At 47.4% G+C, this 24,392-nt stretch overlaps 1 protein-coding gene across 11 annotated transcripts in view; it reads left to right on the forward strand.

Annotated features, from left to right (window-relative positions):
* Positions 1–24,392, forward strand: part of DAB2IP (DAB2 interacting protein) — a 316,132-nt gene that overhangs the window by 221,293 nt on the left and 70,447 nt on the right. For 8 of the 11 annotated variants that reach the window (XR_003899889.1, XM_024211147.2, XM_024211152.2 and 5 more), the window contains one exon: positions 22,040–22,193. Coding sequence is in view for 10 of the 11 variants with exons in the window: in XM_024211147.2 (XP_024066915.2) it covers positions 22,040–22,193 (154 nt within the window). In the remaining variant the exon portion in view is untranslated. Of the gene's footprint in view, positions 1–8,046; positions 8,402–8,517; positions 8,571–11,852; positions 11,922–22,039; positions 22,194–24,392 lie in introns of those variants that run through there. The other 3 variants (XM_024211150.2, XM_024211157.2, XM_024211156.2) reach the window with 3 other exon arrangements.

Here is a 24,392-nt window from a genome sequence, read left to right on the forward strand (position 1 = left end):
CCTCTTCCTTGCTGGCATCTCTGGTGCCTTGGGGGAACCTGGCAACACGCTGCAAAATAGGATGATTGTTAAAGGCACTTGAACCTACAAATCTGCCAGCTGCCTCCCGCAGAGGAGTGGATCCTGATTTACCATTTGCATTGCCCGAGTAAATCTCCCTGCTAACAGCTGACTGACAGGCTGCTAGCTACACTTCCCCAGCCTGGCCCAAAACCTGAGCTGGCGCAGCCTAGGGAGAGGCTGCAGCCCTTTGAACACCCTGCCTTCCGTCTTATCTGACCTTATTGCTCAGCACAGAAAGCTATGCTGCACTTCAAAGGCCCTCTGCTAAGTATACACGCAGAGGGCCAGATTCTGGTTTCGGCTATGCTGGCGTAAATCCAGAACATCCCTTCAGCTGGGTTACCTCAGGATTCCCCCTGTGTAACAGAGCAGACTATGGCCCTTAGTGTTCAAATGGAGATTGGTGCACTGGCTCTGCCCTCCCGAGGAAGGAATTCACATCCTGGCTCAGGAGTGAAAGTGATTTGTGGCCTGCTCCTTTGTGGGTGTCAGTAATTTCATACAGTAAAACACCCACCCCTATGGTAACCTCGTTTTCAGGGTCAAAACCTGCGTGGAATAAAAATGGTTTGAATGTGTTACAAAAAACAGAACAAAGAATGTGTTGGTTTATTTCCCAGAGGGATTTTAACCCTTCCCCTGCAAACCCAACAAAGCAGTCTCGGGCCACAGCTGGGGAGCCAGCAAGGAAAGGAATCGAGTGGAAAGCCAGCACGTTTCCCCTGGGATCCGTCCCCATGTACGCTTAATCCAATGGAATCAGGACTGGCCTCTGGTGAAGCAGAGCCCAAACAATGCCCCGTGGGAGCTCTGCAGCAGTTATGACGTAGCCAGAACTGAATCCGGAGGAGGCTAGAGCCCGCAGCTCACTGACTCGACGGTTGGCAGCTGACATTTACACAGCTCTGGTTTTTTATTACTATTTTTTTAATCAAACGGTATCCGACCAGATACAGGGAAGGTTCTGTTGCACGATACACCCAGCAGGTACAGAAACGTCCACATTCTCACCACATTTCTGAACACATCCAAAGTCTTCAGTGTATTTGTCTCTGCCTTGGAGAGAGCTGGGCAAGGGGCCAGCGGCCCCTGGCCCTTACAAGGTCCTTCTCGCTTACATGCTGAACTCATGACCCATGACTCATGTAAGAAAAAAACTGTATTGTAATGATTAGGAAGTGAGTCTTCTCTGCTCTTGTAATATGACACCTAGCTCTGACCCGGCACTTGGAATTCTAATACATTTCAGCAACATCAACTAATCCTGTGATATGAAGGGTCACGACCCTACTCTTTCAGGAGGGGAAACGGAAGCACAGACCAGTGAAGTGACATGACCCAGTTTATGGAGAGTTGGGATAAGGACGCAACATTTCCTCTCTGTCCTTGCTTAATCTGCTAGATCCCGATGCCCTTTCCGTATTGTTACATAGAGATTTGAATAGAACTCATCCCTCTGGCTTTGAGATCCTTCTCAATGATTATTTTTTCAACAACATTTAGCACTGATTTCCTTTCCTCCTCTTTTGAATGCATTTCTCCGCCACATTCTCCTGCCCATGGCAACCTATTCCCAGCGGTGCTGCGTCCTTTGGACTGGAGGTGGCCTATCCTAGCCTTCCTTACTCTGAAGTACAGTGATTTAGTCTTGCAATGTGACGGTCATCTATGAACCCTGCTCAATCTGTGTCTCACTTCTGGGTCTGCAGTCTAACCTTGTCTTACAGCCTCCTAACCATAAATTGTATTCATTAGTCAGACTTTCAGAGGGTAGCAGCAGGTGTGGGTTGTGGATAAGGCCTGCATGCAAGCATGACTACGTCCTTATCCACGTTCCCCTCACAGGCATGTACAGTAATTTCATTTAAGGCTGTGCCAGGATTTGACTTTTCAAGAGTTTCTGCATTTTGTAAGTTTTAAGAATAATTTTTTAGCTCCAGTGTTGAAAGTAGTTGCCCCTGGACTTGCAGGGGGTTGCAGAAACAATGCCTGCAGGCTGCTGAATGACACCAGCGTTCCTGCACTGTGAAATCTCCCACTGTATTTTCTGATTGGGGGGCATGGAGCAGTGGGATTCAGCCTTGACAACTGCAATCACTATTCCAAAGCAATTGCCTGGGCTCTGAACAACGCTCGCTCAATCCTCCTTTGAATATTATACAGCGCTCATCTCCCAGGCTACCTTGATCAGTAGGAAAATCATCCATCAGGAATGGACTGTTAGTGAAAGTCAGTAAAGAAAAATGGAGATGTCAGTGAAAAATTGTGCGGTGATTTATAAAAATAGGTTTCCTTTGCCCGGCTGTGTTTCTGGGCTCTGCGGGGATTTTTTAATCAGGATTTACGGCCTTTTGTGCGATGGTTGAAATGTGGTTTCTGTAAAAACTGACATGTATGACTGCAGATAAGCCTGTCTGGATCCAAAAGGCAGACCATGCAGCTTCCAATGGGCAGGTTTTCCTATGGAACCTGGATAGATGTAGATGTGCTCTGGGTCTTGTGTCAGTAAGATGTTGAACTGTCAGTGGAAAATGAGTTTTGTCAGTAGGTCGTTGTGGAAGGGAAGGAAGAGGAGATTGTTGCTGGCTGGAGTGAAAAGCGGCTGTGTCAAACCCTGGCCTGTAAACGTGGGAGCTGAATCCAGAAGGCAAAATTAGAGGGCTAAGTGTATTCATCCAATCAAGCAGTTTGATTGGCTTAAATGTTTCTTAGTGCTTTATAATCTCCTTTTAACTGCTCCGCATACACTGTCCAGATGATAAGGTACGAAAATGCAGCAAACCTATGAATATCACAAGAGCTCGTGTGCTGTAGAGTTTTAGTGTGAGGAAAGCAGGGGATGTGGCAACCAGAATCTCCCTGTTATAGCTGTGAAAACAGTGTTGAGAATAACAAACTTAATAGACCTGAATCTTCTCCTTCCATTTGAAGGGAAGAGCTTCAGAATTCATATACGGAGGGGAATGTCCTTTATATCCATAAAAGGCACAAGCAGTCTATCCGGCTATGATGCAGACAGGCAATTGGAAGAAATTAGCTGTATCTGCTAGTGCTGGCTTTGTGTGGGCCTGCATGGGTAAAATGCTTACAGTCAAATAAACCCCTCACTTCTATTTCCCTTTAGAAGATGGTTTCATTAAAAACATAATAATGAAAAAGATCAGAAGTGGGTCTTGGAGAACATAAGCATCAGAGTCCCAGCGCAAATGTCATGGGGAATAACGGGTTGCTTTTCCTGACTGAAGAAAAGGCGTTGTTCGCCATATATAGCAACTGATGAGTGGAGCAAATGATTATCTTTTGTAATGGAACCATTATAAGTGTCAAATAGGATGACTCACATTTCCTTTTACTTATTTATTTTGGTTTTTAAAGATTTTTATATTTTTTTTAAGGAACAAAGGAGAGGTGGAAATACATTTAATTTTGTGAAACAATCTCCAAGTTCAGCTGCTGCCTGTAAAACCCTGAGTTTTATATATGCAAATATTTTCATTAAGAAAGATAAAGCAACGTAAAATGCTGTTTAGATGCTAATAAGTTCATTTGTATTTGCTGTACCCAAATCATATGACTTTAAAAGGCGACTGTTTTAGACCTAAAATTGATACGCTCGAGCTGTGCTTACTCTTGTGCCTGGTAAGGATCACTGTGCATGGTAGTCAGGGGCAGCTCTATGTTTTTTGCCACCCCAAGCACGGCAGTCAGGCGGCCTTCGGCGGCACGCCTGCGGGCAGTCCACTGGTCACGCGGATTCGGCAGCGTTTCTGCGGGTGATCTGCCGGTCCCATGCCTTCGGCGTACCCGCCGTCGAAGCCGCGGGACCGGCGGACCTCCCCCAGGCATGCCGCCGAAGGCTGCCTGACTGCCGCCCTCACGGCGACCGGCACACCGCCCCCCGCGGCTTGCCGCCCCAGGCACACACTTGCTGCACTGGTGCCTGGAGCCGCCCCTGATGGTAGTACATATTTGCAAGTTCAGGCTCTGGGTTTAGGAGAAAAAAAGAGACTTACAAAACCTGATAGAAATAAAAAATATTAATGATTAACCAATGAAATCCAATGAAAGCAGGTTTCTTGTTTATTTCAGTTTCCCTTTGTTTGCTGGAAACCCAACACAAAAGCTTCCTGCTAGTGAATGAGCTAGTGCAGTTTAACCAAAGGTGAAACTGATTAGAAACAGAAAGAGAAACTGACCAGTCTAGTTTCACACTCCATGCTGATCAAGTGCAGAGAGTAAAGTGGCATCAATCACAGGCTAAAGATAGTTTCAAATTAAATATACTTTGATTCAGGGCCTGATTTTCAGAAGTGGTGGACAACCACAGGTGCTGACTTTTATTTTTCCCAGTGAGTGCTCCATCCCTGCTCCGTCCCCTGCCCCCACCTCCCCAGCCTCTGCTTTCCGCCTTCCCCCAAGTGCCTCCTGCCAGCTGCCAGAGAGCTGATCGGAGGCCCTGCCGAACAGATGTGGCCGGTGGGTGCTAAGCACCCCCTATTTTTTTTCTGTGGGTGCTTGAGCCCCAGAGCACCCACAGAGTCTGCATCTCTGCCCACAACTCTGCAGCTGAAGTTGACTGTGTTCAAGTTGTGGCTCCTCAACATCTCTACAAATCAGGCACATTTTTAATAACACTAGGGAGTGAACTCTTTTTAAAAAATCTATAATTTTTATCTTGCTATTGTTTCTCTAATCTTCAAGGCCTGGGTGGTTTTCTGTGCCCTTCACCTCTGGATTAACTATTTATCTGAAACTGAATGGGAGATAAAAATAAACCACAGTCAAGGTCATTTTGCCATTTGCTGGCATTTCTCTAGCACTGTGACTTTGCAGGTGAGGTTCCACAGTGGGCTGCTGGAAGCTCAACCCAATGGCATCTGCCCCCCCTTTATTGGGCGGTGCCAGGCCGAGCATGGTTTGTTGGTTTATTGTCTGCCAGGTGTTGAATATATGTCATGGGTTGTGAGATGCAAAGCTGTAAACTGCCAGGTGAGGAGATCAAACAGCTCAGCCTCCAACTTTATATCCGACTTGAACAGATTGTGGTAAGTAGCCCAGATTAATTAGATGAGCTGAACTGACGATGACTAGATGTGAACGCTGGCAAGGCCTGACTGGAGGAGCTTCTGCCTTCAGCCAGCTGCACAGGGCAGAAGTGTCAGCAATAGAAATAGTCTTGTTGTCCCCCAAGCATTGTTTCAGGGTCTGTGTCTTTGAGCCAGTCCCACCTCAGTGTTCAGGAGTCAGGGCTGCTTCTCATCTGAACTCTTCTGCTAGAATATAGGACAAAGGTAATTTTTTCCTCTCAAACTGTCCCAGGGACTTTCAAACCAAGCTAGAAACCAGGAGGAAATATCTTCCCCCGGGCTGTGCTGCCATAGAGGGCTCTGTGGGATTTCAGTGGGAGTGGTGTATGCACATTCCTGGTCAGAAATTGGCCTAACACCAGTAGCACAGGCGTCTGAAGTCCAGCACAGGCGTCTACAGTAACACATGCTCGTATGTAGAGCTGTACGAAAAAAGGGCAGTATCATTATCCCCATTTTATAGCTGGCGAAGCTGAGGCACACAGAGGGAATGTGACTGGCCCAGAGTCACCCTGCAGATCAGTGGCGGGAACAGAACCCAGCTCACCTGAGTCCCAGTTTGGTGCTCTTGACGCTAGGTCACACCACCTGCCTTAACACACCACTGTGCTCCACCCAGCACACTTGAAAAATGTCCCTGTGAGAATTCAGCCTAGCGCTCAGGAGCCAACCCTATAACTGCAGCATAATGCATATGGCCCTAGTACTTGTGATCAGCCCTACAGTGACAGGTACACAGCCTCAATAAAAAATGGTTGTACTCGGCCCTGCAGACATGAGCCACTCTACCAGTTGAATTATACTGACTAGCACGGGATTGGTTGAGCTTTTTAAAAAGAATATTGTGTCTTTCCTGGCTTTTGACAAGAGTTTAGTCTGAACTCCTGAAAAGGGATGGAACTGACTTGAGTAACCCCACTGTGCCAGCTTTAACCACTCCGGTCAGGTGATTGAGCTTCCTCTGTGAATGGATGGAGTCCTCAAAGGCCAGGCATCACAGCCAATATAGAATGAATGGACTCTGGCTTTAACGACCTGGAGAAAAGTAAACACAGCAGCAGCTGGAAAGGTCACTTCCCAGCAGGGGAGGGGGAATGGCTGGTCCTAGCACCCTCCCCGTCCCATCTGACTTCAGCAAACCCAGATTAACCCAAGCTCATTTTAAGTCCAGAGAAGAGAGAGGCTCCTGGTTCTCAGAAGAGCTGGAACTCTCGGTAATCATGAACTACGTCACGAATACCCGTTAATTGTGAACAAGGGCAAAACTTTGGTCTTAGGAGCCAGCCAAAGATACTGTTTGACAGGCTGAGTGTCCGACAGGATACACCCACTTTTGGTCCAATGGGCACTTTTAAACAATCAGAAGACTAGTGAATGACTAATGGAAGTCTTTAAGGAATTTGGATGGTGCAAGTGCTAAGGAAGAGTGGGGTTTAATTAGTAGCAGTAATAATAATAAAAGCTGCCAAAGTATTTTACAACTGCATCTAACCCTGTTGAAATGGGTGGAGATGGCCCTCTACCAGCACACATCATGATTCACAACTGGGAGGTGAGATGAAAATTTGGCTGTAGGATATTGGGATAAATCCTGGCTCGAGGATTTTTATGACTAATAGGTCTGTGTATAGCTTTCCTGTAATGCCCATCGCAGTAGTATCTAAGCACTGGGTCTCTTGAGCGTAGCTTCTTCAAAGCATGGTGCCTGGCAGTAATCACTGGGACAGAGGTAATGGCCCCACAGACCAAACAGGATCACAGTTCTTAAGGTTTCAGCTGAAAGACACCCGTCATCGTAGTGCTCTCTAGAAGACGAAGGGTTAAGTTAGCTGTGCTTGACCTGGAACCTGTAATTCTAAGCCAGAGATCCCCAAACTGTGGGACGTGCCCCTCTAGGGGGGATTGAAGGAAATTTCCGGGGTGCAGTGGGGCCTCCGGCTGCTTTACCCCTGTCCGTGTCCCTCCAGCCCGGAAGCTGCGGCCCCACTCCCAGCCGGGGTGGGAGGGGTGGACAGGGATGGACAGGGATGGGGGGGTGACCCTGAAAAGTTTGGGGATCACTTTTCTAAGCTTAGGCCGATAAACCACACCCACCTACGTGGATGAAATAAGGAAAATGTGGGTAAGTATCAGGGAAACATTCCCAAGTCTAGGATGTGTTAGAGGGGAGCCGAGGCTCCTGGTTGCATCTACACTATAATGCACACACCCGCCCCCCGCCGCCGTGGCACCGAGTCTGGGTCAATTGACTCAGGCTGCAGGGCTAAAAATAGCAGTATCGCTGTTCAGGCTCAGACTCCCACGCTGGGTTTCAGCTTGGGACCCTGGAAACCAAACTGGACAGTCCCTGCAAGTAGCATGCAGGGAACAGCCCTGCGTTGGCAGAGGCGGGAGGACTAGCCAGGGCCTAACTGGCCTTTTCCAACTCTACTATCTATGGGCCAGATCCTGGGCTGGCGCGAATCCGCAGACTTCAGTGGAGCTGTGCTGATTTACACCATGTGGGATCTGCTGCGTCTCGATGAATTGTAATGACAAGCGAGATACCAGGCGTATCTGGCGCCAGCTGCTGCACAGGGCCAGAAGCAGGTGCTTGCTCAGACCTGCTTCTGGATCGTCTGATATCGCATACAAGCGCACAAAAGGAATGGTTCTAGTGCTGGCCTGCTAGAACAGCCTGGCCGCTCGCTGCCTGTCTCCGCTGGCCCGAGTCGCTGCGGCTCTCCCCTCACGGGGGGTGCCAGGGTTGTTCCAAAGTTCAGGTCTTGTATTTTAGCGCCATGCCAAAATGATAACGAGTTAGTAAAACTGTAACTTGACCTTAGCAAGCAGGAGATAAGGAGCAGAAGGAAACAAGGCGAGCGAAGCCCCTGGCTCTCCCATACTAACCGCCACGCTTTATTGCAGCTTTATGAGAGTGGGGACGGTTGGACACGGGCTCCCTTTGGAGCAGTTGAGTGACGTTATTCAGAAGCTCTGCAGAGAGCCTTTCTTCCAGGCGGGAGTGACTCCAGGCTGCCAGGGACCTCCCAGGCTCAAACCAGCACTTAGCGCTCTCCTCTGAGGATCCTAGGGCTGCTGCTGGGGCCGGAACGATTGATTGGAGCTGCCTTTTTGTTATTTTTGGCTACCCCAATAATGTATCCAAACCTGGGAAGAAGGCTGACCCTGGTGCCCTTCTTTATAGGAACTATGAAAACCAGATCGAGGACTCCAAAACCACCTCTGCGTGCCACGGCTGCTTGCAAAGGGTGAGGCTGCTGCAGAGCGCCCTGCGGGGAAGCCAGACCCCCAGATCCTGCTAAATCCTGGGCATAGTGTGCAGACTGCAAGAAGAAACAGGCCTCTGTCCAGTTAGCAATGTGAAATCCATTGACTGGAGGTGTTGTGCCAAGCATGCTGCTTGCCCCTGCATGGCTGGTAGGACGGGGTGAGGGGCCGCTTACTCTGGGAGGAAGGAAAGGGCCCTACTAGAATTTATTAGCAGCAAAGGCTGAAGGACGACTGGCCTTTTTTGTGCGAGTCCTACCTAATGCTTTGTCCTTCACTAGTGTCTGCCACCCAGTGATCTCAAAGCCTGTAGCACACATTAATTAAAGCTGGCATCAGCCCCCTGAGCTAAAGGAGGGTCATTTCCCCTCTTTTCCAGGAGTGGAAACTGAGGGACATAAGTGACTCATGTCCCACAATGAGTTAATCTCATAGCAGGGGGCAGAAGTCAGGAGTCCTGGCTCCCAGTCCACAGCTGACACCATCAGATTGCTCACTTCCTTTTTCAGAAGAACGAACCCAACTTCTTGGTTGCTGTGGGAGGAGAAGTCTGGGGATCTGGCTCCTGGGTCACCGGGCGGGAGCAGGAAGTACCTGCTGTCGGGGAGGTGGAGCTGTGCCCCTTCTCAGAGATCTGCCAGCTTCCATCCTGCTTTCTGGAAGTGCAAAGTATTAATTATTATCGACCTTCCTCTTGGCTCTGAGATGCCCTTCTAGTGCTGAGCAGCAGGTGCGTCTGGATGCTGGGATTGTCCCCGATCGAGGGCAGCCCTGCTTCTCGCTATGGGATTTATGGTTTGCTGCAGACATGGACTGTAGCCTTGGAAAGGTGGGAAAGGAAACCCCCATAAATAACCCTTGGGATGGTGCCATGTGGTGGCTTTTCGTTCAGTAAATAGTCTCACTTTGTTCTCGATGAGTAATGGAGGGATCTGTCTACACCTGTGGAAATGTGTTGGTGTGGGCTGGAGAAGGGGGATGGAAACCAGGGCATTGTACCAAACTGTGTAGCCTCTCTCCCCTCGTCTTTGCCCGCTCTCCTCTCCTGCTCCAGCACACTTCTGCCACTGACTTACCCACTGCTCGTTTTAGGACAGCCCTTATTTTCTGCACTGCCTGGATTTGGCAGCTTTAGAGGCATAATTGAAAAGGAGTGGGAGTGGCTGGTAGCCGCTACTTCCATCTATTCCCAGTCTGAAAGGAACCAAAAAGTACTGCATAATCCACACGTCTGCCTGTTCTTCTCCAATCCCAAGCCTGGCTCACAGAACCAGGAGAGCCAGAGACAACCAGAGTGCTCACCTGAGCGTCCCCTGCTGCTGGCTGACGTTCTGCTGTTAAGGGGGGAGGATTCTTAGGTGGCACAGCAGATTCTGATCTTGTCAAGCACAGGTGGGTTTGGTTGCCTCTGCAGACACCATCCTTTGCTATTGAAGGGGCTGGCACAGAGGTCAGTAACTTCGTTGCATGCATTCCCTAGAGTTGGAAGATACTGGGCAGCCTCATCTTTGGGGAGGCTGCTGGATTTTCCCCCTTCTCCAGTATATTTTAATATAAAGTGGAGCTTTCAAAGTGAGCATAAAGGGGCGTGGTCAGGGAGGAATAGACATTGCATAGCTTTTGCAAAAGTAAAGGGTCGTACAGAATCGGCCGTGAATAGAAATGCTCTCATGAGGTTCGTTGCAAAGAAATTAATCACCGAACAGCTTTCACAGTGGTGTGGCTCTGAGGACATGGTGGTGACTTTATAGCAGGGATATTAGAAATACATACAGCAGGGAGATCAGATAGGTTGCACAATTAGGGTTACCATATTTTAATTTAAAAAAAGGAGGACACTCCACGGGGCCGGGGCCCCGGCCCCGCCCAAACTCCGCCCCTTCCCCGAAGTCCCCGCCCCAACTCTGCCCCCTCCCCTGAACGCTCTGACCCCCTGCTCCTCCCCCTCCCCTGCTTTCCGCGAATCAAATGTTCGCGGGAAACCTGAAACAGGGAGGCAGCAGGTAAGCTGGGGCTGGGGCGGGGTGCGGCGCGGCCGAGCGGCTCCCTCTGGTGGCCGGCCGGTCCAGGCCAAGAGGCTCTGGCCCCGGCGGCTCCCGCCCGGCTCGGCTCGGGCCCTGGGGCGCCAGCCCTGGTTCCGGCCGAGCGGCTTCGGCCCGCCCCGGCCCCCGGCCGAGCACCGCCGGCCCCAGCAGCCCCGGCCCCCGACCGAGCACCGCCGGCCCCAGCAGCTCCGGCCGGGACCCAAGCCCCACGACCCCTCCCTCCCTATTTTCCCGGACGTGTCTGGCTTTTTGGGATTTCCTCCCAGACTGGGATTTGAGGCCCAAAAAGCCGGACATGTCCGGGAAAATCCGGACATATGGTAACCCTATAAAATGAGGTGAAAGGCCCTGGGCCGGTTTTGCTGGCTAGGCTGCAAAGGAGCAGCAAATGAAGAGCATGATTGGCAGGAAGCAAATTAGGTTTCTAAACTAGTTTTCAGCGGTAATCAACCGAAGCGGTGTTAGCACCTCTGTGAGGAGAATATATTTTTCAAACAGCTGATTATGTTGCAACACAGCCTTGGTTTGCCCTGGCCTTTTGAGACTCCTCCGGGAAACTCTATGATTTTTCTGCAGGAGATGCTGTTAATTGTCACAATGACATCTCTGAATTACAGGGGCCTCATTTCAGAGGGCAGGTGTGTGGCCAGCATGTCTCTTGGTTGTCTGCATTATTTCTCTGTGAAGCTAATGTGAGAGGGGAAGCTATACGCAGCTCTTGCTCCATAGCTGCATTTCTACCATGGCTAACTGCTGGAATAGATGCCCTGGACCCTGCAGCCCTCTCCGGCCTGAGCAGAGAGAATCTTGGTAAGAACTCTGAGCCGGCCGGCAAGCTAGAGGCAGAAGCTAATTCAGAGGTCCCATTGGAGTACAGTCACCCCAGCTCTTCCCAACCACTAGACCTGTTCCCATTCACTTCCAGAGCTGCAGAAGCTCCCAGGATATTGTTGTCCAAATGTTTTCCTTGATTTAAACCGAACGCAGCAGAGCATGGTGCCATTAGGCCATTTCCCAGCTGTTTAATTGCTTCCCCTGGAGGATGGGGGAGCTGCCTTCTCCGGAGTGCATTAGTGTGTGTATTTTGTGTCTCTCATGCCTGTGCTCTGAACAGCAGGCCAGGCCAGGCCAGCACAGCAATGCTCACCAGTAACTGTTCTAATGTTGACATTTATGGTGATTGTAGCTCTCCTACCCAGCTACAGAACAGCCAATCGGACGGCATCAGGAGCTGAGCTGAAGCTTGAACTGCTTTTGCATATCCAGTTCAGCTATGCCTATGGAAGGGATAGGACGAGAAAGGGAGACAGGAAAAAACCTCCAGGAGGTTTGTATGGGGGGGAGTTTCTGTTACGGAAGGGGGATTTTTATAAGCTTTCTGCAAAGCCAGACAACTGGCCTGGGGGACAGAGGTGCTGTGGCAGAGTTAAGAAGAGTTGAAAATCTGGGCCCTTTGGTAAGGAATTGAGAGCCTTCTCTCTGTGCGTACACGCACCCTGGGGGAGTGTGAAAGCAACCTTTGGCCGGACGGGTGTCAGTGTAGAATGGGTTGGGAAGGGGGGAAGCTTTTACTTTTCTGTGCACCGAACAGAAATAGCAAAGGATGGAGAGCACTGCAGAAAGCGGTGCCCTCCCAGAGGGGTCCCTACGGTCCTGAGCAGGCAGCAGCTGCGAGAGGGAGGGGCTTCTCAGAACAAGGAGTAGCTAAAGATTCAGGACTGGTTCCTGCAAACTGCCGAGTGCCCTTAATTCCCCTTCTGGGCTCAGCCCCTGGCAGGATGGGCTCTGGGTCCGGATGGGGAGCAGATCTTTGTGAAGTTACCTGTGAGAGTGGCTGCTCGATGCCCACTTAGAATGTGTTGGTTTGTCACAAAAGGAGGTATTAGAGTGAGCAGCAGTTTAGCCTTTTGTGGATTCAGAAATCCCCAGGCCGAGTTGGTTAGCACATCACCGGCGTGAGTGAACTGCCCGGTGACTGACGAGATGTGTCGTGTGCTAGCACAGAGGCACGTCCTGGGGATGTACTGTCCATGCTGGGAACTGGAAGTGAGGATGAAGCAACTTCACCCAGGGTGATACCACTGCCGTGGTTGACATTGTTTGACGCAAGCCTGCAATTTGCTTTTAGTCAATTTCTCCCCACCAAGTGGCTTATTTTTAGCAGAGACCCAGCTGTGGTCCCCATGTTTGTTATTTTTTAAAACGTCATCATTGTCTTCAGCAGCCAGCCACGATCTGGTGCCTGGAGCTGACACCTTAGTGTTACAGGGAAGTGCAGCTTGCCAGCCTCCTCCCCTCATGGGCAATCCAGAAGGAAAGAGCCCGGGCTTGCTTTTTCCGCCTCATCCTGCTGCTGCCTCTTGAATTAAGTTGCAGCAAAATGATGTTAGTGAATAAGGGGGAGATTTATAGCAAAACCGTCATCCTCCCCTCCATGGCAACTTCTGATCCTAGTGAATAGCGGGGGGGGAATGCCTGTCCCCGTCACCTCCGGAGCAGGCTGGCAATGCAATGGGATATCCAAAGTCTGTGTGGTTGATTCTGCTTTCACACCAGCTTTATACCTGGAGTTTGTCGTGAACATTCTGGTGTCAGTGTGATCAGAATCTCACCCTGTAACTTTTGGCAATTTGAGACTTGTTAGTTCTTCACGCCATGCTGTGCCACTCTGAAGAATGGTGGGCCTGATTCTTCTCTCACTTACATCAGTTGTACACAGGGATAATACCATTAACTTCACTGGAGTTACTCCTGATTTTCACTGGCGTGAGATGAGAATGAGACCTGGTGTTTCTATACATCGTTGTTGAGACCCTCCGTTTCTGTCAAAGGGATATTGCCAGTCTCAAAGTCCTGTGTTGTCAAGAAAGCTGTTGATTTCTCTATGTTGCTGATAACATTTTATATTATTGAAACTGAGCAAATTTTTTGAATTCCCTTTTATTCTTCTCTCTCGGTGTGCTTTCTTTGCTTTTTGCAATTTCTCTCTCTTTGCAGAATGCAAATCAATCAAGTTAGCTTCTCCAGTGTTTATAATGACTTTCACTTTCAGGTCCCCCCCGACAGTCCTTCCCAGGGAATATTTTGTTAAGGAAATAAACAGGCGTTCCCAGGGAATTTAAAAGATTAAAAAAATACGGCACCATCACTTGGGATTTGAGAAGCTTTGTTTGTACAAAATCAAAATTTGGAGCCTTGTTTGAATTGATGGAGTCCCTCTGGTTGTAATTATTTCCCCTGTTGATTAAAATTGAGGATCACCTCAAAATGAGGGCAGGACCTATTAAATGTAATTATGTGTTCATTATGTGACTGACTGTTAACTGATGCCCCATGCAGAGGACATAAGTCATGATACAACTACAGATAAAGCAGATTCTCCAGTAGCCTACATTGCAGGGGGGCTGGGTTGGGGAGCAGAAGAGCCTGACTTCATTCCTGCTCTCACTGGAATGTCCCATGCAACTACTGAGCCAGTCAAAAAGGATAATGTTTGATTTATTTTCAGCTGCAAAGGGACAAAATCCTTCTCTTTGTTTTATGATGCAAATTAATTCCACAGAGTTGTCCACTTTGCTCTCAGTCATAACAAACATTCCATAATCCCCAGGCTGGAAGCAGCTAGATTCTCCTCTTCAGTCTGCGCAGCCGATCCCTTCCTGGCGGCTCTGCTCCTCTGACATGTGCAGTACGCCCCACAGGAGTAGCGTGCACGTAGGGGACAGCAGAACAGCCTCAGAGATTCCCCTGTGTGGGTGGGAGGGGAGAATTGTTAGCCCTCGATAAGTGATTTGGAATTGATGTCATGAATTTTCCCTGTGTTTGCCAGTTACCTGACCAGGAAGTGTAGTAAAATCTCAGGGAACCGAATGGCTCCAGGCATTGGTAATGGGATGCAGAACCTTTCACCTCCAAGTCACCAGACCAAACCTAGGTCCCAGCAGGTTGATAACCAAAACATGTTACCCTCTGATGGCAGTGGGATGTCCTGTGTGAACTAAGTCTGATGGTCTCAGCCTCACTCTGTGTCCAGCACTGCTCCTGGTGTTAAAGGGGAACCTTCATCTTAGAAATCACACCTCTCTCTGGACCTTTCTTACCTGCTGCTGTTCCAAGGGACACTGAAGAGCAGAACTGGAAGATATTCGAGAAGCCTTCTTCTTCTTCTTTTCCATTTGTTTCCTTAGTGCAATTGACAGCACTTTGTGGCTTGTCCCCTCTATCTATACTCAGTTCCCCCTGTTGGGTGCCTTTCAGCAATAGGGGAGAGGGAAACATTTTAAAAACCAGGAAAATTATCATCGTAAACACACACAAATCAGCAGGTGGATTAGGCAGGTGCAGCCTGAAACTAAAACTGTGGAGGTTGTGTGTGGATGTTGCCCCTTTAAGAGGTTGTCTATATGTGGAAGATAATATTCCAGAATAAGGCAGGGTGTGGATTTAAAGCAGATTAACTACACCAGAATACTTCCATGTGAACACTCAGACTCCACAATCTGAGTGTCACACATCGAACAATGACTCCATGTGTGGACAAGGCCTAAATGCTGTCCTTGTTTGGAGCCTCAGCAGAGGGGCCGAGTTCTGGAATTGAGCACGGAGACTGAGCTGTGATGATGGTCCCTCCTGTGTACAGCTGAGTTGCTCCAGCAGGACATTAGCCTGCTAGGCTTAGATTCATCTCATGACCTGGAAGTGAAAGGCTCCATACCCCATTACCAATCCCTGGCACATTGTCAGTCAGGTTAGCTGTCCTGCTGACGGTTGATCCTTGCAGAATCTCAGAGCTCAGAGTCAAGCCCAAATGTCCACACGGCAATTTTTCAGCCCCGCAAGCCCAAGCCAGCTGATCCGGGCCAGGCGTGGATTTTTTTTATCCCTGTGTAAACTTACCCTCTGTGTCGACAAAACACCAGTATGCTTGGAGTATTGCTGCAATCTAAATAATAATATTCAGCATCCCTAATTCCGGCTGTTTATTAAAGAGTCACACCAAGAGCATTAGAATCTCTTAATGCTGAAATGTTCCATTAGGTTTATTATTTAGAAAAACAATCCTCTTTCCCTGCTCTTGGGTAGTAAACATTTTTCTTCAATAACTAGGTTTTGGCTGCCTCTCTGTTGGACCGTCCAGGACAGTGCCAGGAGGGGCAATGCTGTTATTTCTCTTTAAAACTGATGTGAGATTTTATGAGATTTTCCCCCCTTCCATTTAAACTGAACCTTGGAGACACAGAAGAGGATTAAAATAAGGCACGTAGCAAAACAAACCCAATGTGCTGTTCAGAGACACAGTTCCTCCAATGAGAACTCTCTGACCTGGTGGATTTATCTGCTGCACTTATAAAAGCCTAGCAACCTAATTTGATTTGCTCATGTAAACCAAGACGGGAGCCAGAATACATAGTGTGTTATTAAAGAAAGAAATTGGCTGTGTGCACATGCTATATTTCAAAATGTGACTGTGGGGAGATGGATTTGAAGGAAACACCTCCCAGTCCTGGAAGTGTGTATATACAGTAAGCGAACACTATCTGTACTGCTTGGTTAGGTGGCTGGGGGCTATCGTGGTCTCAGATTCTGAAAATGAGGAAGGGAAGAGGATGGATTTACAGATGCTCTGGTCATCCATGGGTTGTTCTGACAACAAGAAGTTCTGTATTAGTTTTACATAGCTGTTCATAGATTGCAGAGCCAGAGGGGACCGTTGTGATCATCTAGTCCAGGGGTCGGCAACCTTTCAGAAGTGATGTGCCGAGTCTTCATTTATTCATTCTAATTTAAGGTTTCACGTGCCAGTCATACATTTTAACGTTTTTAGAAGGGCTCTTTCTATAAGTCTGTAATATATAACTAAACTATTGTTGTATGTAAAGTAAATAAGGTTTTTAAAATGTTTAAGAAGCTTCATTTAAAATTTAAATTAAAATGCAGAGCCCCTTGGACCGGTGGCCAGGACCCGGGCAGCATGAGTGCCACTGAAAATCAGCTCGCGTGCCACCTTTGGCACGCGTGCCATAGGTTGCCTACCCCTGATCTAGTCTGACCTCCTGTATAACATATGCCACAGAACTTCCCCCAAATAATTTTGAGAGCATTACTTTTAGAGAAACATCCAATCTTGATTTTAAAATGGCCAGTAATGGAGACTTTGGCCTTTAGTAAATTGTTCCAATGGTTAATTGCCCTCACTGGCAAAAATTTACACCCTATTTCCAATGTAAATTTGTCTTGCTTCAACTTCCAGCCACTGGATTGCATTATATCTTTCTCTGCTACATTGACAGGCCAATTATTAAATGTTTGTGCCACATGTAGAGACACACAGACTGTAATCAAGTCACCCCTTAACCTTCTCTTTGTTAATCTCATAGATCTCTTTGACTCCATCACTAGAGTTAAAATAAATAGGTAGATTTGAAGAACTCTGTCACTATCAAGGCATGTTCTCTAATCCTTTAATCATTCTCATGCCTCTTCTCTGAACCCTATCCAATTTATCCAACATCCTTCTTGAATTGTGGACATCAGAACTGGAAACAGAATTCCAGCAGTAGTTGCATCAGTACCAAGTACAGAGGTAAAATCTCTCTACTCCTAGTTGAGATTCCCCTAGTTATGCATCCCAGGTTCGCATTAGCTCTTTTGACCACAGCATTGCGCTGGGAGCTCATGTTTACTGGATTATCCACCACGACCCACAAATCTTTTTCAGAGTCCCTGCTTCCCAGGGTAGAGTCCCCCATTCTGTAAGTATGGCCTATATTCTTTGTTCTTAGATATATATATTTGCATTTAGCTGGATTAAAACACATATTGTTTGCTTGTACCCAGTTTACCAAATGATCACATTGCTTTGAATCAGTGACCTGACTGCCTCTTGATTTTTGGCATCATCTGTAAATGTTATCAGTGATGATTTTTTGTTTTCTTCCAGGTCGGTCATAAAAATGTTAAATAATGTAGGGCCAAGAACTGATCTCTGAGGGACCCCACTGGAAACAGACCCACTTTATGACTATTCCCCATTTGCAGTTACATTTTGAGACCTATTGGCTAGCTAATTTTTAATCCATTTAACGTGTGCCATGTTAATTTTATATCATTCTAGTTTTTTAATCAAAATGTCATGCAGCACCAATTCAAATGCCTTGGAGAAGTCTAAGTATATTACGTCAACACTATTACCTTTATCAACCAAATTTATAATCTCATAAAAAAAATACATCAAGTTAGTTTGACAGGATCTATTTTATGTAAACTCGTGTTGATTGGCATTAATTAATCCTCCTCCTTTAATTCTTTATTAATCGAGTCTAGTATCAGCCACTCCATTATCTTGCCCGGGCGCAATGTTCAGGCTGACAGACCTATAATTGCCCAGGTCATCCCATTTGCCCCTTTTAAATATTGGCACACCATTAGCTTTCTTGCAGTCTCCTGGAACTTCCCCAGTGATCCAAGACTTATTGAAAGTCAGCATTAATGGTCCAGCGAGCTCCTCAGCCAGCTCTTTTCAAAGTATCTAAAATATTGGCGGCATGCTAGGAATATCTGCATTGCAATTGTCCCTTCGAACTGGCAGCAACGTTGTATGATCGCGTGCCCATTGTGAGACGACTTTGCTCACAAGTGATTCCTCTGCAGGGAGCTGGAGACAGAACTGTTCCTTCAGACTAGAAGTAGGCGCCTCCTAGGCCCAGGGCAGAGCAGTACGTGGAGAAAGCTGACACAGATGCTACCCTTGCTGCACCAGTTCTCTGATTAGCGTGGCCTTCACACCGCACCACTGTTAATCCAGCACTTTTCATCACCGCCAAAGTCAGAATAATGTTTTTGTTCTCAAATTGCTGCCCCTCTTCATAGAGCAGGCTCAGCCCAAGCATTCCAGATCACTTGTGCGTTAGCTGTGAAAACATTGTACCTCTCAGTTGCTTCATCTTTAATGTTCATGTGGCTGGCTTTTCTTCTCTCTCTCCCAAATGGCCAGGACAGCGGAGTTATCGTTTCAGTAAGAATAATAGTGCCCTCTCTGCAGTGAGTCAGCCAGGCAGTTCATGGCATTAGCGGGAATTTCTTATTACTGTTTACACAAAAGGGAAGCCTGCACAACCATGGGTACTAAGACAGGGAGTTACAAACAGCTGCCAGTAACTGGATCCCTGCAACAAATGTCATGTCACCCACTAAAGGACATGATAAACTTTCCTTCACTAGAAGTGGGTATTAAAATGAAAGGGTACTGTGCCCTTTGCAGACATCCAGTATACATCCACATTCTACAAAGCAGTCATTGCTTGTAACAGGCAGTCTGGACAGCGCCAAGTTTCAGAGGGTTACGGGAAGCATGGGGAGTAGCCTTTATTGATTTTTAATTGTGTATGTGTGTGTGACTTCGGTGTTGGTAAATGGTGTCAGACTGTCCTGGGAGATCCTGCCCAAGCAGTGTTCATGCCTATCCTGGAGGGGTGGCCCTAACGGTGAGGTTTTTCATGGCCTCTTGTTAGATTTCCAGCCAGGAGCGCTCATTAGCCACAACTCTGCTGGTAGTTTTTGTGTCATGGACACCATGAGGCCCAGCTACCTCATTTCACACAGGCCATCGTCACACAGACATCTGGTGAAAAGTTTCAGTGGCTACCAACTCAGGCTGGGTTATATCAGCTGCCTAGAGGTCGAGAGCTTTGTGTGCTTAGGAACGGATTCTGCTACCAGTCCCGGGAGCAATCTGACTCCCTGCTGCTTTTATTTTTATGAAAAAATCCCAATGACTGTACAGTTTCTTAATGCATGAAGGTGCCGTAAACGGACTATGGGTATAAAGTGAATGCTGTTAATTTGGTAATGACATAACATAGTCCTATTGTAGTGTCCTTCGTTCTGTAGAGGATATTCTGAAGCAAACCACTGTTAAATAACAATGTAACGTGAAAAGTTCTCCCCTGTCAAGTTCCCTCCACTACACGCTTGCATACCACACACATGCCCACACCCGCAACTTCTGACTCATTTTGTTGCAATGTTTGCTAAACTGGGAGAACAGCAGTACAAATTCATGGCTCGATAATGTGTGTGTATATATACATACAATAGGTGCTTATTGAATTCTGAGTTCATATTGCCAGAACTTTACCCACATGAAGAATTTGAGCCTCGGTCTGATTGCTTAGATTTCCTAGATTTTTCTCTAAATTATAGAAAGTAAGACTTAATATAAATGTCACCATGGTGAGTTCTTTAGCGATTTGTTAATGGTTTATGCTATCAGCTCTACGGTTTCCAGATATTTCTCTCCGTAGCACTCGCAGCCGGGGTTAACTCAACCAATCTATCTGCATTAGAGTTACTTTGCAGTATCATTCAGGGAATAAGGATGTGGGCCCCTTTTCTCCAAAAATAGTATTAAATTGCCACAAAGTACTGGGAAATGACAGTGAGACTTTGCTCGGTTCCTAAAGATCAGTTTTACTTGCAAGAGTGCTCCAGGGTGAGTGGACAGCTTAGAGGATTGCTAATGGGATTTATGGCCTTTTGTTTCTAAGTCGCTGGTTCTAATCCGGCCCAAATCAGTAAGGACCAAAGATTATTAGCTTCTGAGAGCTGCTAGGTGTCCTGTGTGAAATGTGTTGGATTGTCGTCTTAGTGCAGTTCCCAGTGGACACATTATTAGATACCACCACACTTGGTCTTGGCTGCCAGCCTCAATAGAGAGCACCAAGGACTGAACTGCCCATGGAGACTGAGCTGTCTATTAACCCTCAGATACTGTCCCTCCCCATTGGTTATTGCTGTCTGTGCTGCACCGGTTCTGCAGAAAAATAGGGGCCTTCACTTTGCAGGGCTGTCAGTCTGGCACTTTTAACTGGACAAACCAGATGGAGTCTGAACTTTTATCACCTCAGGGCCTGCTCATGGAATGAACCTTTACGGCTAAGCTCGCAAAATACCTGGTTTATCTTTGGCACTGCTGTTGGCTGTTTTCTGGTCTCAGGTTGGCATCTGACTGAAAATGGTGAATTTTGTATACATGGCCGGCATTTCTTAGTATTTCTTTCAGCTTTGTTCCTGAGAATGGCAAAACTCAATACACACAGACGAAGCAATCTGAAACAATGCATGTGAATTGCATCACGCTGTATTGAGGACAGTGTTAAAAATAAAGGCTAAAATCCCTTCCCTTTGCAGAACCCTGTCCTTTGAAGCAGCCTAAATGCTGTCCCCTACAGACAGACACACACACACACACTCACAGCTTCTCTGAGAGACACTGAGACTGTTGCTATGGGTTCTAAAGGTCAAAGTTATTAGAGTCAGTTTCTCAGATCTGGCCTCAGTAGAAGTGTTTTATATTGTGCAGACTGGAGATAAAGGGACCGTTTCATTTGCCCTCATGTTTCTTTTCCTGCTGCCCTTCTATATTTTTTTATTTTTCCTGCAAAGACTCCTATTTTCCCCATGCCCTCTCTGATTCCCCGTTAACAGTTACTTGCACCATTGTCTGTATTGATCCTTGCTGAAAATTGTGCATTGTTCACCATATGTAGACTTCCCTGCTGCTAAATGCTGCCCATGTGCCTCCAGGGCATTTAAATCAGTCTGTAGGGCTCTCTGGTCCTGTTTTCCACCTCTCTCCTTCCTGTGGGTGTGTTTGTAACAGAATGGGCACATCAGCTGCAACGTGCTAATCCAGCCAACTGGCTCCGCCCATGATAGGAATTTGTGCTTTCCTTGCAAATGAAGATGGAGGTGCAATGCTATAGTTCTGGGTACCTGGGGTGCGGCATGCTTCCCATGTGTTAGCATTCTCCCCACAGAGCTCCATCCGCAGCTCTATATTCCCAAGTGGGAGACCCAATCTGAATAAAATTCAAATCTTTTGGGGCTTTGAAGAAAGCACCATTAATTTTGTTTTCCCTCCATTTTCGTACAACTTTCTACTTTCACCTGGGACTGGGTGGCTCTGAAATAACGTGAGATGAAACCCCATGTGAGGGGGATCTCCCATCCAAGTATGGACCAGACCCAACCCTGTTGAAATCTGCAATCCCTTCTACGATCGCAACATATGGCAGTAGAGCTACAGTCCCTACAGATCACCTCATGGCATGGGGCGTATGGCCTGTGTACTGTATATTCTGGTGTTATTGAGTGTGTTAAACCGCTACTGGTGACTGTTTTGTCCTGCAGTGCCAACCTACCAAACTGACCTCATTTAACTCTGAGGGCTGAATTTGCAAAGTTCAATGCAACAGGGGTTGTGTACCTGCAAAAACACATAGACATCTTTGCAGGGACCTACGAACATGGGCTCCTGCTGCCCTTCCTTGTCCTACAGCATCAGAGTGAAGTAAACCAACATTTTATTATAAACCTCTTCATAATGCAGCCTCTTTAGCAAATTACAAAGGGGTTGCAGAGGAGTCCCCAACGGGCCAGGCACTCTGTTATCTCATGCAAAAAATTCCCAGTGATTTTGTAGATGTTATTAAGAGAATGACTTTAAACACATGCACCCTAATCTGCTCTCTGTGGAGAAGAGACTACCCTGATGTCATTGTGTTCTTCCACTAGATCCCATCTAATGCCGAGGCTGAAAGAATCACGCTCCCACGAGTCTTTGCTCAGCCCCAGTAGCGCCGTGGAGGCTCTGGATCTCAGTATGGAGGAAGAAGTGGTCATCAAGCCAGTTCACAGTAGCATTCTGGGGCAGGACTATTGTTTTGAGGTAAGAGGCTTTTGTGTCCATCCTGCCACATGGCGTTGGAAGGTATCTGTTTGGTGAGTGGTGTGGGGGAATCTTCTTGCCTTATAAACATCTCTGGTGTGAACTTTCGTTTAGCAGAGCAATGTCTAATGGAGACAGTTGTTTCAATGGGAGTTTGTGTGTGTGCTCTATAAAAAAAAATCTGTTGGGAAAAATATACCAATCAAATGAGAGCTCTGACCCCATTTTACAGTAGTAGCAGGACCTGCTGCATGGAGAGCTATCCAGCAGTCCTACACACGGTCCGTGCCCTCATAGAGCATAGATAAATAATCCATAGTCATACAGACGACATAACCTGCAGTTCTCTATTCTGGGGCTGCATGGGCTTCATACACTGTTGTCCATGGGGATAGAATTCAGGACCTTGTTATCCAAAAACATCAGGCTTCTGTTGGTTGAGTAAAAGGGGATCTCTGTGAGCTGGAGTATTATTGGGTTTTATATCCTAGCAGGCGATAGCTAAGAGAGGGCAACATAGTTACTGGTACTTCAGTAGGTCTCCATCTTGCAGAGGGCAGTGGTGCACACACAAACCAGCATACGAGTCAATAATGCACCATGCCATTAGGGAACCTGTTATCCTGTGGTGTGGAGGGCAGCGCATTATTGTGCCCCACAACAGCTGGCTATAGAACAGGGAAGCCATCTCCTTCCAGCAAGAGGGTTGTCATCACTGCTGCTGGTCTGAAAGATGGGCACCACGTTTTTATTTGGGGTGGAAGGGAAGACAATGGCATACTTGGGTCATGCCTTCGGTTATGTCTGCACTGCTGCCAGAGGTGTGAGCAGGCATACCTGCACTAGCTTTAACCTACCTAGCTCGCTAAAAGTAGCAGTGAAGACACAGTGGTGCAGGCTTCGGGACAGGATGGACAAGCCCGCCTGTCCCCTTGGTACATACCCTTGTTGCTAACCTGCGCTGAAGCCTGCACTGCTGCATCTTCACTGCTGGTTTTAGCAAGCTAGTAGATTAAAGCTAGTGCAGGTATGCCTACCCGAGCCACGGTCACCCCTTCAGTTGCAATGTAGACGTACCTGGGGGCGTATTGATGGGGACAGGGACGTGTTCCTTTGGCAGATTGTGCTAGATAGGGACAACCTGCTGTTTATTAATGGCGAACTAGCAGCTGAGATTGGTTTAATTTTTGTTGTCGTAGTAATTAGCAGCAAGTTGAAATTTAAAAACCATTTCTTAAAATGTAAAGAGGCAAAATGGAAAAGATTATCCCCAAACATAAGCTCTAAAGCAAGAAGAAGGCATACATTTTCCAGTGTGATTTGCTCTCTGGAGAATTGAGCAAGTGCAGTAGGTCAGGAGGAGAACAGTTTTGTAAATTATATGGCCTCTATTACATTCCACTCAAGAAAGATAAAATGAAGCTAGATGGAAAGTAGATGTGACATCCATAATATAAGAGTTGTTTACCAATTCTGCTCAGCACACAAGAGCAGAGCAAGGGATATGAACAGTACTTGTAGGAAGTTGACTGAGAGGGGAATTATACAAATTATGCACTTGTAAGGGGGAAGCGCATTTTACTTTTAGGGTGAGTTTGATCAAGAAGAGTCGTACAGAAAAACAGAACATGCTAATGGTACTCCTGAGGGCATTCTGTGCTAAAAAATTTAAAATTCTGAGCCAAAAAAAAAAAAAAAATTCTGTGCACAATATTTTAAAATTCTGCAAATTTTATTTGTCAAATAAATGTGGATACTCTAGCATGGCATTGGGGAGCACAGGCCATTGGCTATACGAATGTGGGAGATCACTGTGCAGCTCCCCCCCACCGGCACACGGATTCAGTGGTGAGGCTGCACCCAATTCAGACACAGTGCAAGGACCGGGCCTACCCCAGAAACACCCCAGGGCCTTGCCCCTCCATGCCAGGTGCACCAGCTGTGAGCAGGCAGGTTCAGCAAGATAGGATCCAAGTGTGGAGGGGCTTAGTGTGGGGGACCCAGGTGTGGGTTGAGAGGGTTCTGTGTTGGGCAGTCTGGGTACAGGCAGGTCACTGGGGGATCTGGATGCGCAGGAGCTTGTTGGGGGGTTCTGGGTGCAACAGTAATGGGACTCTGCAGGGGGGTCCAGGTACAGCTGGTTGGGGCTTGGTGGGGTGGGGATCCAAGTGCGGGTAGCTCGTTGGGGTGGTACAGGGG

This window comes from Terrapene carolina, unplaced genomic scaffold (assembly GCF_002925995.2).
Source record: "Terrapene carolina triunguis isolate 2854851 unplaced genomic scaffold, T_m_triunguis-2.0 Scaffold238, whole genome shotgun sequence".
NCBI classification, from domain to species: domain Eukaryota; kingdom Metazoa; phylum Chordata; order Testudines; family Emydidae; genus Terrapene; species Terrapene triunguis.